This window comes from Schistocerca nitens, chromosome 9 (assembly GCF_023898315.1).
Source record: "Schistocerca nitens isolate TAMUIC-IGC-003100 chromosome 9, iqSchNite1.1, whole genome shotgun sequence".
Taxonomy (NCBI): domain Eukaryota; kingdom Metazoa; phylum Arthropoda; class Insecta; order Orthoptera; family Acrididae; genus Schistocerca; species Schistocerca nitens.
In genome coordinates, this window is record NC_064622.1 from 394,558,910 (window position 1) to 394,576,083 (window position 17,174).

The 17,174-nt window shown below is 37.5% G+C and overlaps 2 protein-coding genes across 2 annotated transcripts; one reads left to right on the top strand and one right to left on the bottom strand.

Moving 5' to 3' along the window:
* Positions 1-4,490: 4,490 nt before the first annotated feature.
* Positions 4,491-5,018, bottom strand: LOC126204264 (uncharacterized). The gene has a single exon (XM_049938654.1). It carries the CDS (start codon positions 5,016-5,018, stop codon positions 4,491-4,493), a length of 528 nt encoding a protein of 175 aa, XP_049794611.1.
* An 849-nt stretch (positions 5,019-5,867) lies between these two features.
* LOC126203789 (60S acidic ribosomal protein P2) lies at positions 5,868-12,211 on the top strand. Its single transcript, XM_049938156.1, has 5 exons — positions 5,868-6,021; positions 6,317-6,489; positions 11,545-11,649; positions 11,815-11,911; positions 12,088-12,211. The coding sequence occupies exons 2-4, from the start codon at positions 6,318-6,320 to the stop codon at positions 11,886-11,888; spliced, it is 351 nt and encodes a 116-aa protein (XP_049794113.1). The 5' UTR covers positions 5,868-6,021; position 6,317; the 3' UTR covers positions 11,889-11,911; positions 12,088-12,211.
* The last annotated feature ends 4,963 nt before the right edge of the window (positions 12,212-17,174 follow it).

The following is a 17,174-nucleotide window of genomic DNA, read 5'->3' on the forward strand; positions in this document are numbered from 1 at the left end:
CCTGTGATGGGGCACAGGGCTTACCTCATGCTGTAGCAGCGGCTGTGCCACCAGAGTATTTACCAGAGGCTGCAACAAGGGACAGCACAGTTGCTGCTAGGCTGCTTTGCGAAGAAACCAGAGTGATTGTAAAACTTTCAGAAATTAAACACTGTTAATTGAATGACGCTTTATTGGCGCCTTGGTGCACCACAGGACCACTCCTCCACACCTCTGCTCAACTATCCAACATTAGTAAAGTAAAATAACTTGGGAGATGTATGTAGATGACTGCAATAGGTGTATATGTAGTGTAGTGTCATGTCTATGTTGGAGATGATGAGGGAAGGAAGAGGGTGAAACTACTATCAGCACATAGCCTACTCCTCTCAATGAACATCAAGGGGGCAGCCGAAAACATCGTCATCCAACAGATGGATCACCATCAACAGTGATGCATGCCCTCACTTTATGACACATAGTGGTGAGGTTTGGAATTGAATCCAGGACATTGCCGCAAAGATTGGAGACCCGGGACTCTGTGTCACCACGCCCCCTCTCTCCTCTTTGTAATTTTTTCTGAAGTGTGTTTGTTTCTTCATACAAAATAGACACATGTATGCAAGATTTATTACCAGCTTGCGGTAGATTACAAGTAACATTGCGGTAGTGTGTGACTGAGGAGTCACACTTATGAAAAAATCTCTCAGTTACGTACTTGCTGCGTTCTTAAAGCCCAATTTCTAAGTTTTTATGCAAAGTGATGTCTGTTATTCTCAGTACGTAAGTTACATCGCAAAGTAGGGCACTTATATAAACAGTTCTACATTCTTTTTGTTGTTGGCCAGGATACTGACAGTTCGCTGGTGCTGTAAATATAAACAAGTGATTGTGCCAATATGAACATTATTGTGTTTACATGGGGCTTTACTGACTTTACTTCAGGTCAAGAATAGCTGAAAGCTCAAATAAATTTACTATTGCCACTTGATTGTAATGTTTACACTCAGTGACTAAGATAAAAATTAATTGTTTATGATGAAAAATATTATTTTAAAGGCAAGAAAGCTTTTTATTAACTTTATAATTACACCCTGGATACGAAAAAAACACATTTACTGAAAAAAACACAGAAGTTACATACAAGCCAAGAATAAAGATATTGACAGCAGAGTCATGGAGCAGGACATAAATATAGACATCAAGGAATTTTTTCTTTTCTTTTAACATTTCCTCCAAAAGAAAAAAATCATGAAATTATTGCTTTGTCTCTTGCATGCCAATTTCTGAACATGGAAAATTAAATCGAATTCGTTCAAGGGGTTTCGTCAAAATATCTGCCAACTGGTTGTGTCCATCAATGTGTTCCAAGAAAATCTCACTGTTCAGATATCTTTCACGAACATAGAAATGTCAGACCTCTATATGTTTAGAACGTGGATGATATTCTGGATTTCTTGCTAACTTCAATGCACTAGCATTGTCAATGTAAAGAACTGGAGGCTGCCCCGACATTTCGGCTAATTCTGATAGCAGACGACATAACCAAACTAACTCTTTCGCTCCTTCACTAGCTGCAATTATTTCTGCCTCGGTTGTGGATGTGGCCACTACTTTCTGCAACTGACTTGTCCTTGACACTGCACCACCTGAGTACTTTGCAAGAATTCCAGTTGTTGAGCGCCTTGTCCGGTTATCACCTGCGAAATCTGCATCAGCGTAAATCTTTAACTCTTCTTTTTTATTATACAGAATTCCAAAATTTAAGGTCTCTTTCAAATAACGGAAAATGCGCTTTACTCTATTCCAGTCATCAGTGGTTGGTTTCTCCATTGCTCGAGCAGCTTTATTGACTACAAAAGTGATGTCTGGACGAGTTACTGTTGAAAGGTAGTGTACAGATGACGAATATACTTCGTTTTGATTATTGTCCTCACGTCCAATAGGAGTTGAGATTGTATTGCATTCTGCCATTCGAAATCTTTGCAGAATTTCTTCTGTGTATTTCTCTTGACTTATCATTATTGCTCCATCTTCATAGTGCTTTATTTTTATGAAAAGAGAATTGTCAAGACTGCCAGTTGTTATTTCGAATTCATGTTGTAAAACATCCATAAAAACAGCAATTTCTTTCTTGTTACTGCCGACAATCAGGCCATCATCAACGTAGATTGCCACATAAAGGCTATGTCCATTTTGTCTACGATAAAATAGGCATGAATCTGAATCACTGTTTGAAAAACCAGCTTTCTTCATGAACTCAACAAAACGTTTGTTCCAGCAATGTGGTGCTTGCTTCAACCCATAAAGACTCTTTTTTTAAGAAACACACTCGACCTGTACCATCTTAGAAACCTTCTGGTTGTTCCATATATACTTCATCTTCAAGTATCCCATTCTAAAAAGCTGTCTTTACATCGAATTGTTCTAGCAGCATTTTCTTTGAAGCAGCTACAGCCAACAGAGTTCGTATGGTGTCATAACGTACCACAGGACTAAAGACGTCGTCATAATCAATTCCTACTTTCTGAATACAGCCTTTTGCAACCAATCTGGCTTTAAAGCGAGTAACTCCATTGACTGCGACCTTTCGCCATAGAACCCAGCGGTTTTGCAATACTTTGGGATTCTTCGGACAGTCAACCAGCACCCAGGTTTTGTTTTTCTTTAGTGATTGAAGGTCTTCACTGATAGCTTGCATCCATTCTTCCTTCTCATTTGACTGCAATATTTCTGAAAAACAGTTTGGATCTTTGTATTCAAATGCATCAACTTTTGTTGCCATACAAAATTCACCACTTTCCATCCAGGTTGGTTTTCTTTGATGTCTTTTATTCTTCTGTTTCTCTTCATTAGAAGATTCAGCAGCTTCTGCTTTTAGAAATTCTGTTAATTCTTTGTTTTCATCAGATTCACTCGACTCTTGACTTTCTCTAGAATCGAGAATGCCAATTTTTTATTGTTTGACTTCCTCCAGAAGTGTACAGCCTAGGAGATTTACGTTGGTCATCTTTAGATGAATTCTGATCATTAAATTCTTCCTGAGGGACTTCAAGTTCAACATGATCACTATGTAAATCACAAACAATTTTTGGCTTAAATTTCACATCGTGACTCAACACCACTTTTCTTTTAGATGGAATCCAAACTCTAAACCCATCCTTGTCATTAACATATCCAACAAAGCGTCCAAAAACTGCCTTATCATCAAACTTGGAACGGAATTGTTTGTTAATGTGAACATAGCAGCCTGTACCATAGTTCATAAGGGGTTTTATTTTCAACTGAAGATTTTACAGTACGATTTATTAGGTAGACTGCTGTGTTACATGCCTCTTCCCACAACCCTTTAGGTAATTTACTCGGATTTAGCATTGACCGAACAGCTTCAACAATGGTCCTATTTTCCTGTTCAGCCACATCATTTTGTTCAGGAGTGTAAGGAGGAATCAGTAGCTCTATTCCCCCGTCTGCAAACAGTTCACTGACAATCTTGTTGTTAAATTCTTTGCCACCATCACATCTAAATTGTTTGACAACATGTCCATTAGTTCGTGCTTCATTTAAAAACTGCTTAAGCACAGTACACACTTCACTTATGTGTCTTAAAAAAAAATTCAACGAAATTTACTAAAATCGTCTTTGAAACATACATAATAATGCTTAACTTCAAAAGATTTCGTACTCATTGGTCCATTGACATCCGCGTGAATTAATTCACCAGTACTGGTAGAGTGTATTGTTCGTGTTTTGGATGGCAGCCTATGAATCTTTCCAACCGCACAGCCGTCACAAAATTCACTCTTGGCATCTTCCACATTAATGTTCATTCCTTTTAAAATATTCTTCACATGTTGTTTATTTTGTTGACCAAACCTTTCATGGAACACCTGCAATGTTTTGGATGAAGTCATCAAGTTCACACGATTCATTTTTGCTTTTCTAACAACACGCATGTTCAACACATAAAGTCCATTTTTCACGTAACCTGTCATAACAATATTGCCACTGACTTGTTTTCGAACACAGACATTATTATAACTAAAATTAGTACTCTAGCCTCTGCAGGCAATGGCTCTCACAGTGAACAGATTAGCACTTGCATCAGGGACGTACAAAACATTGTCCATTCTAGCATTTTACCATTTATTGTTTCGTCGAATTTGGATGTAAACTGTTCCTTGACCGTACGCACACATTTTGACATCTTGTTTACCCAATGAAATTACTTGAGGAGCATCAAATTCACTACACGAAACAAAATACTGTTTGTTGGGAGTGATATGATTTGTAGCGCCACTGTCGCAATACCACTTATTTGGGTCACTGTGATTACTGGTACACGCACCCATAGCATATGAAGTAAATGCAGCGTGTTCACTTTCTCGCTTCTTCTCTTTTCTTTTATTGCTGTCACGAGTGTTCTGTGGACATTCTGCTGCCCAGTGACCTAATTGTTTGCATATATTACACGGAATCTGCTGTTTTAATTGTGACTTCGTCATCTTTACTTACTGATTACTTGTTTGCCGTTTTCTTGTTTTAGAAACGACAAAAGCTGCACTTCCATTAATGTCTTGTTCACGCAGTTCAATAGTACAGAGTTTTTCAATCAATAATTTCAAGCTTTGCTTTTCTGTCGGTATCGTATCCCAGAGATCCTTAAAATTGTCGTAGTCTTTTCCCAGTGTAGACAAAATTCGACAATTTAAAATTCTTTCAGATAGCATATTTTCTTCATGTTTGGCTAATTCATCGTTCAGGTCCACAAATAACTTTTGCAGTTTGGCCACATGTGCACTAATATCTTCCGTTTCATCACGTTTAACACGGAAAAATGTTTCAATCAACATATTCAAACGCTGAGTACTGCTACGTTCAAATCGGGCGCGTAATTTGTCCCAGATTTCTTTAGCATTCTTGCACGTTAAGACGGGTTCTGCAACAGGTTTACTTAGTGCATTTGCTATAAGACTTTGCTGCCTTTGCGTCGTCCGTGTGCCATTCCACATACGCTTCTTTCTGTGCACTTGTCGCATCTTGCGGCAACTCTACACGTTCACGTGTACCGTTAATGATGTCTTCTAGTCCATATGAACGCAGCACCATAGAAATATGCCATTTCCATTTGGCCCAGTCGTCAGGCCCTTCAAGCTTATCAATGCTGACCTTATAATCGACGCTAGCAGTCATGTTGCTTTACAGACATAGGCTCATTTCAAATATTGTTTTAATTAAACTATGTTGTTTGCCTTTACACGTGTACTGGGCCCATAACCTGATGAAGAAAACATTTTATTAACTTTATAATTACATCCTGGATACGAAAAAAACACATTTACTGAAAAAAACACAGAAGTTACATACAAGCCAAGAATAAAGATATTGACAGCAGAGTCATGGAGCAGCACATAAATATAGACGTCAAGGAATTTTTTCTTTTCTTTTAACAGTTTAGATAAAAATACCTTTAAAATAATGACATTTCCTCAGTACTTGTACTGTGAACACACAGAATACCATACTGTAAATTACAAAAACTTTAAATGTGCAAATGATACCGGTACTATGTTAATCGCATTTGGTGTTTAAAGGGAATTACTGAAGACCGGGCTGAAATTGCTATCTCAAGACTAAAAAACATTTTGCAGTTTTAAAGAGTATTTGTTTGCATAGTTCATTTTCATGGACAGACAAACGATTCGTGATCTGTGCTGTCGAACGAATGAAAGCATAATAAGGGCATATTCGCCTATTAACAGTTGATGATGTTTTTGGACCATGACGGAGGGAGGTGTATGAAAGCAGTAAGTTAAAGGCTTTTTAACTTGCCTGACTGTAATTCCAGCTGATATGTTTCCACAGGTTAGTTGACTTGGCTAGGTTTTTGTCTCTGGAAACACGCCTTTGGTTTGTAATTTGTATAAACTTTGGCGAAATCTCTGATTTCCTGTTCCTCTACATGCAACTTACCCTCATACGCATGACGCCATAGTAAGTGCGAGGAAGTGGATACACGTTTCGTGTCGAAAGGACTTAAAAGTGAGTTAATATTTTTGTTATATTTGTGTTCGAAGTATCTTTTAGTATAGTAACTATAAGCATGTTGTTGAAGCATTATGCATGTTATAAAAATGTATTTTACGTATTTAGAATTAATTACAAACATACGCTATTCTGATTGATGTACGTAGATTAGTAGATGGGCTGTGTTTGACTCTCCGTATTACTGTGTTTTCATTTTAACTGAAATGGCCGAGAGTGTCAAGGCTACGTACGTTAGATTGTAATTTAGTTTTTACTTCATTACTGAAATTTTGCACACGTGCTTTTTCAGAATGCGTTACGTGGCCGCTTACCTGCTTGCCGCCCTTGGTGGGAAAGAAAATCCAACGTCTGCAGACATTGAAAAGATTCTCAGTTCTGTCGGTATCGAAGCTGATAGTGAGAGACTGAAGAAAGTAATCAGCGAATTGAATGGGAAGAACATTGAAAGTCTGATAGCAGCAGGTAACTTTTAGTTTGTAGTATAATTTTCTTATGAGCTTAAAGTTTCATTTCAGCCTTTCGGAGAGTGTTGTATATTACAGATATCAAGATGGGCATTTCCTACGTAATATTGCTAGTATAAAACTTATGTTGCACTGACTGAGTGGTAAATCTCTTTCAATAGGCTGGTCATTCCATGACGCCTCAAGTTACTAAGTGATGTTTATATTATAAACTTGGGATGATTAACAGATGGAAATGTTTCTATTAAATATTGCTTATACCTCAAAACATTCTTTATACAGAATGCTCTATAAACCTATATCACAATCATTGTTACATTACTATATTTATTAAAACAGGTCTTATAATTATTCTTGGTAACTCGCTTTACATTTGCAAGAAATGGCTTTTACATATGATTAAAAAATACCAAGGTTTTTTGTGAACATTTCCTGTAAGTTTTACGCACAATTCCAGAAGATCGTAAGATTTTTAACAAAGTTCCAAACATTTAACACTCAATAAAACAAATATTAAAACATAATGAAAACACAACTCACGTTACAACATATGGTCACTCAAGTTACTTTTCATAGATGAAACTTGAAAAAACTGGAATTTACAACACTTGGAGGGTTCACTTTTCTGACAAGCTTCTCTTTAGTGTAGTATCTCATCTTTAATTTCAGCCCGCATCCAGTCTTCCATCCTAACATCAACTTTAAAGTCCCCATTTTCAATATTAGTAACATTACCAGGAAAATATGAATTATGATATTTGGCCTTGGCCTCCACCCACTCATCTACTTGTATATCTAGTGATTTTTCTGTTATGTTAATGTTTTCCTGTGTGGCTGATAAAGTGATATCCTACAACTTCATTATTATAGAGTTCCAAGTGATGAATTTTAGAAATGTTCAAAAAAGGCTTGCAGGTCTTGATTAAAGCTGAGAGATGTAGTATTTGCTTCTTTGGCTAAAGTCTTCTTCACCCATACCATTTCATGCCATACTCTTGTACACCAGTACGTAAATCAAGAAGTTTAGCTGCCAATAAATCTTTACATTTCATGCACTTTTCCAACCAACAATCGGCTGTAGGCTATGTACACAGAAACAATTCTGGCCAGTTACTGGTGTACTTTGGTATTTGAGGTACTATGCTATGAAGAGTTAATAGCACAAGTGAAATTCTCGTGATACCTGCAGACAAACACGTTGTGTGGGAGTTTATTGGCAAGCATGACATGTTTGGGTCTTAATTCTGCGAATTTACTTTTACCAATAACTTTGCTGTTTTCTTCATGAAACATTGCTTGGGCTTCTTTCAAAGAAAGCAAGTGTCGTACTAGCAAATTACTCTTACCTTTCTCATCTTTTACAGTCACGTCTTTGCGCCCAGGGGCCTGTCTGCTGAAGTCATCCCTTTCGTAGAATTTGCTCACTGCATTTATTTCATCATTTGTTTTTTGGTTAATTTCCAAGAATGATTGCATATCAGAATTGGAGCGCTCCAAACCATACATATCGGAGTTGCGATAATAAATTGATTATGGAAGTCTTGTGGTGCACGTTATGATAAACTACTTGTGATAGAAATTTGTATCAGTTTTGTTTCTTCAGTTTAGGTACATTACGTTCCTGTCATAATTGTTTGACAGTTTCTCTTCATAGCAAGTGTAATGTGTGCTGCTTCTAAAGTTTCTTCTGCGGATTGCCTCACATGGAAAACTTTTAATTCCATGCATATGCAGTGTAGACAAATGTTTGACTTTTCCCCGGAAATATGGACTTCTGGCAGGCGACGACAGGAGAGACTGTATGGACTGGTGCTGCGAAGTCTGTGAAACTACGTAAGTGGAGTGTGGACACTGAGATTGTTGCAATTTCGTTGTGGACTTTGTGAAAAGCGAACCACTATCAGGAAAAATACGTGGTTGGAGTCCTCTAAATTATCGATTTAGACAAACTTAATTCTTGTCGTGCTGGATTCGTGGTTATACTGTGCAAGGCACAGCATCAGAAACTGAGCTATTGGGGAATACTGTCTGTGATTACTTAGTGTTTTGCCGAGAAGTGTGCTACGTCATAGTGACAAATGTGGCAATTGGTGGACCGAATAAAATAGTGAAAGTAGAGTCTCTGATTGCTAGATGAAAGAATCAGAGGATGGCCTTCTAAAAGTGAAGTAGATCATATTTGGGTTTTTCGTGGGATAGAAAGGGAATCATGCAAGTGTTTCGTTGTCAGGGTATTGTCGTGAGACAGGGTGACTTTAGTAGGTTTTATAAAGCATTTCATACTGCCTGGAACAAGTCATCACTGGCAGGTTTGTCATAACTCTCAAAGGTGAAGGGTTCGAGCATGAATTTACCATTCTGTCAAGTTCGTTTCTTCAGATGACTCCAGCGTCCATACCCAGAACATAGAACGCCTGTGGAAGTGGAAGTCAACCATAAGAGGACTTCCAGGACAGGGGCGAATTGTTTTTGTTCCAATACCTATACTTTCACGACTTGCGTTTGCAGGGGAAAGTCGATGCATGAGACACTCCGCTGATATTCCTACACGATATTGGCAGTGTTTACCCTGGGTAAACTGTCAAGACGATAACACTGACGACGACTAAGGTAAGTCGTCTCCTTTCAGTTTGCGAGTGCTTCTCTAATGCTTTTTTGTCGTTCTGTAGTGACACCTTCAAAGATACTCGTAACGCGCGCCATAAGACTTCCATAATTGATTTACTATCGCAACTTCGATATATATTGTTTGAGGTGCTCTAACTTTGATACGCAGTAATTCTTGAAAAATAACCATTTTTGTTGAGATTTTCTACTTCTAAAGGTTCAACAAATGATACAAGCTTCTAATAACATATATTGGTTTCTGGGTGATGCTAGAAGTACACGTTTAACTTTCGATAGGTCTTTTCCCAATGAAGACCATATTTTTAGATGGTGGAGAGGCAGAACTACTTAGTGTAGCTGAAGATGCTTTCTTTAGCTCCTTCCTGTACTTTGCAACTCTTTCTCAAACATTGTTTCCTGTCTGCAGCAATGCTTTCTTGTTCCATTTCTCACATTTTCCTGTTCCTTTTTCCTGAATTTTTACGTAGTTTCCTTGTTCGATTTTTAATTCTTCGTAGCTGCCTTCATATTTCAATTCCTGCCTTCTTCTTAGTCTTCTTCTCCTCATCATCTTTTCAGCTGCACTTAAAGGCATTCTGCAAAAATTGCAAATTGTTGTCAAGTAGAAATAGCTATTCCCTATGGGATTTTGTGGTGTATGGAGTAAATATGGTGAAACATTGTTAGTTGTGTTTTATGTAATTCAGAATCAATCTGACCGACCAAAATTATAACTGATCCTACAAAAATTATGGTAACTCATGTTACATAAAGGTAACTCACATTATGTGAATTAAATATCCTTTACCAGGAGAAGGCTTCCAGGAGGAAATTTGAGACACCAAATTATCAGGTACACTTACGTGAAGGACAGCATGGCATACAAGTTTCTACACTTTAATGTATTTTGTGAAAATTTAAAAAAAATGGCATTTGGTAACTGGTTATGCTGTTGGTTTAGGTTATATAAATGTTTTTGTACTTATCATTTGTAAATTGTTTGTATCTTAAAAATATACCAAAGTTTTACAAATTTCATGATTTTTCTTCCTGACCTTGAAATTGATCAAATCTTCTGCATGAACAAACTCAACAAGTCTTCAAAACAATGACTGCCACAAGTAAACAATAGGTTTTGGGGGGGAATCACTTGCCAGCAAAATTCAATGCCCAACCTACATATGTAGCGGGGGAAATAGTCGCAGAGAAAAATTAATTTTTTTATAATAATTCCTGGGTTGACAGAAGCGTCCGATCCCACGCGTCGGCTTTGACCCGTGACGTAAGGGTGTTGTCGTGTGTGACGTCATGACGGTGCGGAGTTTGGTTTGAGTGTGGCTGTCTCCAGTTCTGTTTTATCTTATTTTATTTTCTTTTCTGATCTGTTCGTTCTATCTCGTGAGATTTTTTAAATTTAAAAACACTTATTACTTATTTTAATTATGTTTCCTCCAATTTCTGTTTGTTTATTATATTTATCTTTCTGATCTGTTCGTTCTGTTTTTTTTTTTTTTAAAAAAAGACAAACTCTAATCAGCTACTGAAGCATCTTTATCTTCTATGGGTTGCAGGGGTTACGACCCCTGGGGAGGTGGGTGGGTATTCATGCATGGCTGTCTTCACTTTCACGTTGTAGCTACCCAACGCGCCTAAATTTGTTTATATTTAGTTTGCCCCCCGCCCAAAACCCCCCATTTCCCGCGCTTGTCCCGTTAGTGTCATTAGGCTTCTTGTGGAAAGTGTGTGTGTTTGTTTTTGTTTCCGCCATATTTGTGACGTCATGGGTCAAAGCAGACGGGCGGGATCGGACGCTTCCGTATTTCCTAATTCCTGTGATACAACATGATAAATTTTGTAAATTCTTGTAGAGGTGGAAGTTGTAAACTTACAAATATCTTTGTAGCCTTATATGCGGATGTCTTAAGGTATTCTCCTTATGTCATCTCAAATTGGTATATTTTAATCAGTGTTAATGTAATTGTAGTGGCAGAAATGTGGCAAATAGTAGTTGGTGGTGGTTACGGTTTTCAGCAAGTTTGCTCTGGAATGGCAAAAGTTAAGATAGCTTGTGCATAATGGGTGGTTTTGAAATGGTAACGCGTTGCCCAGAGTTATGTGTAGGCGAAGTAGCTCTTACATGGGTTAGGAAGTAGGGTGACAAGGAAAGGGCTGTGACTGTTCATTTACATTACACAGTTCATTTGGTCATGAGTTGCCTGGATCTTTTAATACTTAAGGGTTGTGTTGGAAACAATTTTTATGTGGTATGATAGGTTCACTTTATTTTTCAATAATGGGTTCACTTATTTTTTATTAGAGGGCAAAGTATACCAGTGTTAACTTTGAAGCTCTTCTACTTCGAGGTTGAGCTTTGCGTAAGGTGTGGGTGGTTTGTGTAAACTTGTTTTTTCACTTGCACAGGATTTGGATATTTGTTTTGTTTTAGGTCGTGAGAAGTTGGCATCAATGCCAGTTGGTGGTGCTGCTGCTCCTGCTGCTGCAGCTGCGGCTGGAGGTGGCGGTGCTGCTGCAGCTGCTGCTCCAGAGAAGGGTTAGTGAAGTGTCTGTATTTTGTTTTTGTACACAAAATGATGAATCTCATAATCACCATCTTTCGTCTGAAACTGAGATGAAAATCTTTGATCTGATATTCTGTGTTAATAGCTGTGAATTGATAGGTCTTGTGTGGTTCTGATGGTGCCCTTTTTTCTTACAGAGGAGAAAAAACCTGAAAAGAAAGAAGAGTCTGAATCTGATGATGATGACATGGGCTTTGGATTATTTGACTAAATTCGGAAACTGAACAGGGAAAGGTTAGTTCAAAGCATAATGGCTTGTTTTTATGTCTGTAGGTCAGTGATGATTCATGAAAATCACCATCTTTCGCCTGAAAGATTTTGATGTAAATCAGTAATCTGATACTGCATGTTACATTTGGTTTTTAAGGAAGATAAGCTCATCTGTTCTAATAATGCTTTCTTTGTTACAGAGAAGAATCAGGAAGAATGTGAATTGGAATGGACTTAAGTCTTTGACTAAGTTTGTAACTTTATGCATACCTGGATGTATAATTACTATGTAAAGTTGAATTGATAATAAATATTTTACATAAACCTTTTGTACTTTCATAAATGTGTTCCCTTAAGTAATTGTGTGGTTAACAATGGTACCTTGTTGGTGGAAAATCTTTTATCTGAGCAGGGTGAAAATTTTACCCTTGAAGGTAAATCTTCAGCAAGTAGTACTGTTTTCAGGTTTCAATATGGTATTGAACTTTTGGGGGGGGGGGGTGTTAAGGTTGTGGCCATCAACTTTTAGCAAGCTTTTTAAAGCCATAGATTTCCACAGCATTATGTCCAGGTTACTGAATTTTTGTCTATCAATGATACGCCTGAATTAAGTGTTTTAAATGTGTGGTTAATCATTGATATGGTTTTTTAGGTTTGTAGTAGACCTTTGAACTACAGTTTGTGTGTGAAAAGTTAGTTTTAATCAGTAGAAAATGTTAAGTCTTACTTAGAACAATTTTGCATGCTAACATTCCAGTAGGCTGTTTTTCATTAATTTTAAGTTTGTCAATTTTTATTCTTTTGGTTCAGTGGCTAGGTGACCAATAGCTTTGAATATGTAAGCTACATATGCATCTCACACACTTGCGTGTCCATTCACAAGAGACTTTCAACCCCCCCCCCCCTTCCCCTTACAGTGGTGTTAATCTTAAAATCACTGATCAGGTAAAACCTGTTTCGGAAGTTTAAAGTAAGTATAGTGTAAAACAGTAAATCTGATGGCAAGTTATGTCTTTAAAAGTACTTATTTGCAGTTTCACCATATGACAGTTCTTTTACTTGCACTGATGAATTTTTGTGTGGTAACAAATTTAGAAAATGCTGCACATAGGGCTGACATGGTATGTGCATGTTGAAAACTGAAATAGATAAGACACTTAATTCACAGTGCAGTATTGAAACTTATAAGCTATGATTAAGTATTTCTTTGGGAAGGCTTGTACACAAACTTAGTGTCAAGTTTTGACAATGTGGGTACACTCGTTGACCTAAGTATTTGGCAGGATGGAGCTGTTTGAATTCACCTGCTTCTATATGGTGTAAATGGGCATGGAGTTTCTACACTGAGGCTGTTGTGTAGGTAGTTGTTAAAAGGAAAAACTTTAATATTTACAAAATTAAATCAGCTGTTAAATCTGAGTTGTTAAAGCTGGTGCCTCTGCATTTGATATCCAATCCAGTATAAACCTCTAGCTGTCCCCCTCTCTGAACACACAATTCAAAACTACAGCAAGGCACTGCCTTGATTGTGATTAGTGATGCCAGCCTGGCCAAACTTTCAGCCTCCTATTCCACAATATGCAAAATTCCGTTACTTGAGTGCTGACAGTTGCCTATTCATTAAAATTCTCACTGCAATACATGTAGTGATGTTTTTTGCGAGACCAGGCATGTGATCAAAGCACCTGCTGTTGCATTAGTCATGCAATTCTGCTGTGGCCATATGACAGTCAAAAATTGAAATGGAGGCAACAGCAAATTGTGGTATAAATTGTAGGTACAAGTGAGCAAACTGCATTAGCACAAATGGCGAAGCACTGGAAGGTGTTACTGTGGATGTGAGAAAAATTCATTAGATGCTTGGCTTATTCAGCAATGTAGTGAAAAATGTTTAAATGCTTTAAGAACAAAAAGCAATGTGCTTACTGGTAAACAGGTGCAATTATTTCTTATTAAAAATGTATTACTTCATATTGCTTATGATTATGGTGACAAATTACATGGTTGAAATCATCTAAGTTTTTGATGAATCGTACCAAAGATCATGCAGTCTTTCCTGTAACAAACATAGTATGTGATCATAAGATCCTTTAAAGTGCTTCACTTGTCACTGCAGGCATCAGAAACAAATGTAGAACCATCACTAACAAGTATCAGATTTCTAATACAGTGTAAATGCTAGATTTTTCCACAGGTAATGTCATTTGTAATCAGTGTCCTTTTTTCCTCAATCTTAAGATGTCAGTGAAGAGTGTCAGCAGACTTGTGCAACATTTTGGGCTAATGCAAATGAAAGCTGGAATGGCAGTTGTGTTCAGTGCACTATCTTCACACTTGTTCAAAAGCAAAACTAATCCCCTCAGTGTTTATTATGGATCTAATGGGGGTATCTTGGGTGCCCCATCTGACCTCATTGGAATGTACAGCTCTAATATTCCTTCCTGTGTGCCTGTTAACACAAAACAATGTAGCATTCTCTTCTATTTCTCTGGTGTATATACTTGTTCTCATATACAAGTGGCAGGTGAACACTAGTGAATTGTAAATTATGCTTCATGCACAGGACTTAGTACTGTTGTAAAAGCTATTTAGTTTACTATTAAAAACATTAAAATGTATGGGTTGACAAATATTGCTTACTGTGCACTGGGTCGACAGAAGTGTCCGATCCCACACGTCGGCTTTGACCTGTGACGTAAGGGTGTTGTGTGTGACGTCATGACGGCGTGGAGTTTGGCTTGAGTGTGGCAGTCTCCAGTTCTGTTTTATCTTATTTTATTTACTTTTCTGATCTGTTCGTTCTATCTTGTGAGATTTTTTTAATTTAAAAACACTTATTACTTATTTTAATTATGTTTCCTCCAATTTCTGTTTTAGTTTATTATATTTATCTTTCTGATCTGTTCGTTCTATCCCGTGAGATTTTTTTGAAAAGACAAAAAACACTAATCAGCTACTGAAGCATCTTTATCTTCTATGGGTTGAGGGGTTACGACCCCTGGGGAGGTGGGTGGGTATTCATGCATGGCTGTCTTCACTTACACGTTTTAGCTACGTAAGGTGTCTAAATTTGTTTATATTTAGTTTGCTCCCTGCCCAAAACACCCCATTTCCCGCACTTGTCCCGTTAGTGTCATTAGGCTTCTTGTGGAAAGTGTGTGTTTTTGTTTCCGCCATATTTGTGACGTCATGGGTCAAAGCAGACGGGCGGGATCGGACGCTTCCGTATTTCCCTGTGCACTGGCTACTGATTTTTCACACAAGGTAATCAAATGTGAACAGGAATTTTTGGTAGGGTTTTTCTTTTTGGCAGTGTCAAGACTTCTCAGTGCATTTAATAGTATGCAAAATTTAACACAATGCAGTGAATAACAGAAACTGAAAATTAACTTGTGTAAAATTTCTTCAGTTTAGAAGTGCATTGGTTGACTTTAATTAAATATACCACATACACACATGAGAAGTGAGAAAATGCAATACAATACATCCAAAGGCTTGAAACTTCACTAGTTAATGTAAATCCTTGCAAGTTTTCTCTTGTTTGAAATGACTGACAGTTAAAATTTTCAGTTACTTTGTAGTAGTGAGTTTGATTATTTGGGAACACGCGGTAAATGAAATTAAAACAATATACCTCAGGCTAGGTGTAAACTATTTGCAGGAAGTAACATACAATTATTTGCAGGCAGTGAGAGATCAGCATGGGAGATTGAGTTGCTTAGAAACAAAGAATTATGAAAACACATTTGGGCAGATTTGCACCGAATGACATTCAGCAGAAATCAATTTTACACATGAATTCAGCTTCATTGTTAGTTGCATCTTGAAACATGGACCTAAATTCCAAATGTTGTGCTTACCTATCATCCTTAACAATTTGAGTAATAGGAAACCTCTGTTGTGCAATTTGAATAAACATTAAATCCTGCTTTTGACAAATTTGAGATGGGTACTTAAACAAGGTTCAAATTATTGTAACATTTTTTGCTTGTTCTGCTCCCAAAGTAGATCATGTATTCCTTCCCTTGGAACATACTGCTTATTGCAAATTCAGTTGTCATTGTGCACATTCAGGTTGCCTAGATTGCTCAATGATTGTTCTGGCCCAGCAATATAAATGTACAGTAGCCAACATTCATTTTATGAATATAGGGCAGAATGGTTGAGCTGTGGCAGTATGGAAGTTCTGTGAGCTTCCTCTGTATTTTGCAGCACCAAAATCTTGCAGAGGTCCTAAACTTGAAATTTGGACATAGTTATTGAAGTACACTACCCAGCTACTTTGTACTTAGCTTTGTCAAGCTGTGTTTTTTTAAACACCATTTTTCACATTTATAGGCATAGCACGAACAGTTTCTTGAATGGAATGCACCACTTACCAAGTCTGCGACATAACATGCTATACTGCAGCAGTATACGTAAAGGAAGTGACAGTGGTGAATGGGATTTCCAAGGGCTTCAACAACTTAGTTATTAGTCCTTTTATCCTCATAATCAACATTTATAGGCATAGCACGAACAGTTTCTTGAATGGAATGCACCACTTACCAAGTCTGCGACATAACATGCTATACTGCAGCAGTATACGTAAAGGAAGTGACAGTGGTGAATGGGATTTCCAAGGGCTTCAACAACTTAGTTATTAGTCCTTTTATCCTCATAATCAACCATGTAGCAGAATTTTGCATCTAATATAGGCAGGCAAAGAGATGCAACACTGTCAGAAGAAATGACTTAATGGAGAACACGGAACTGAGTGTACCAATACAAGACGTAGAGTGTGCACAGCTGAAAGAGTAGCAGGAGAATGTGTTTGGGTAAAGTTTCACTCAGAACAAAAAGGCTTGGTGCCATTATATAAAAGCAAAAAACATACAGTTGCAGAACTAAAGGCAGCTCCAATATTCAAAATGAAGTTGAAAAAACATAGTATTGTAAATGTTTTATAAAGTAGCTGTCCTGTGTGTGTGTTTTCCCCCTTCTCACTGTTCAGTCAACAGCTTCAGGGCTCTGCTACTATTGATAGACTGAAAGCATATAATGCATAGAAACATGATGGCAAAGGGACTGTGAGTAATGTAATGTGGAACGCTCCACTCCAGATCCTGATTCATAGATCTGACATGAAGCTGGCAGTAAGTAAATGACTGGTAATGCAATTCCATCAAACTTTTCCAGAGTGGGTACCAAGACCATCCATCTTCATCCAAGAACATTGGATGTTGGTTTAAATCACATTTTTGTGTGACTATGGTGATCAGCAAGCAACTTAGTGCAAGAGATTAAG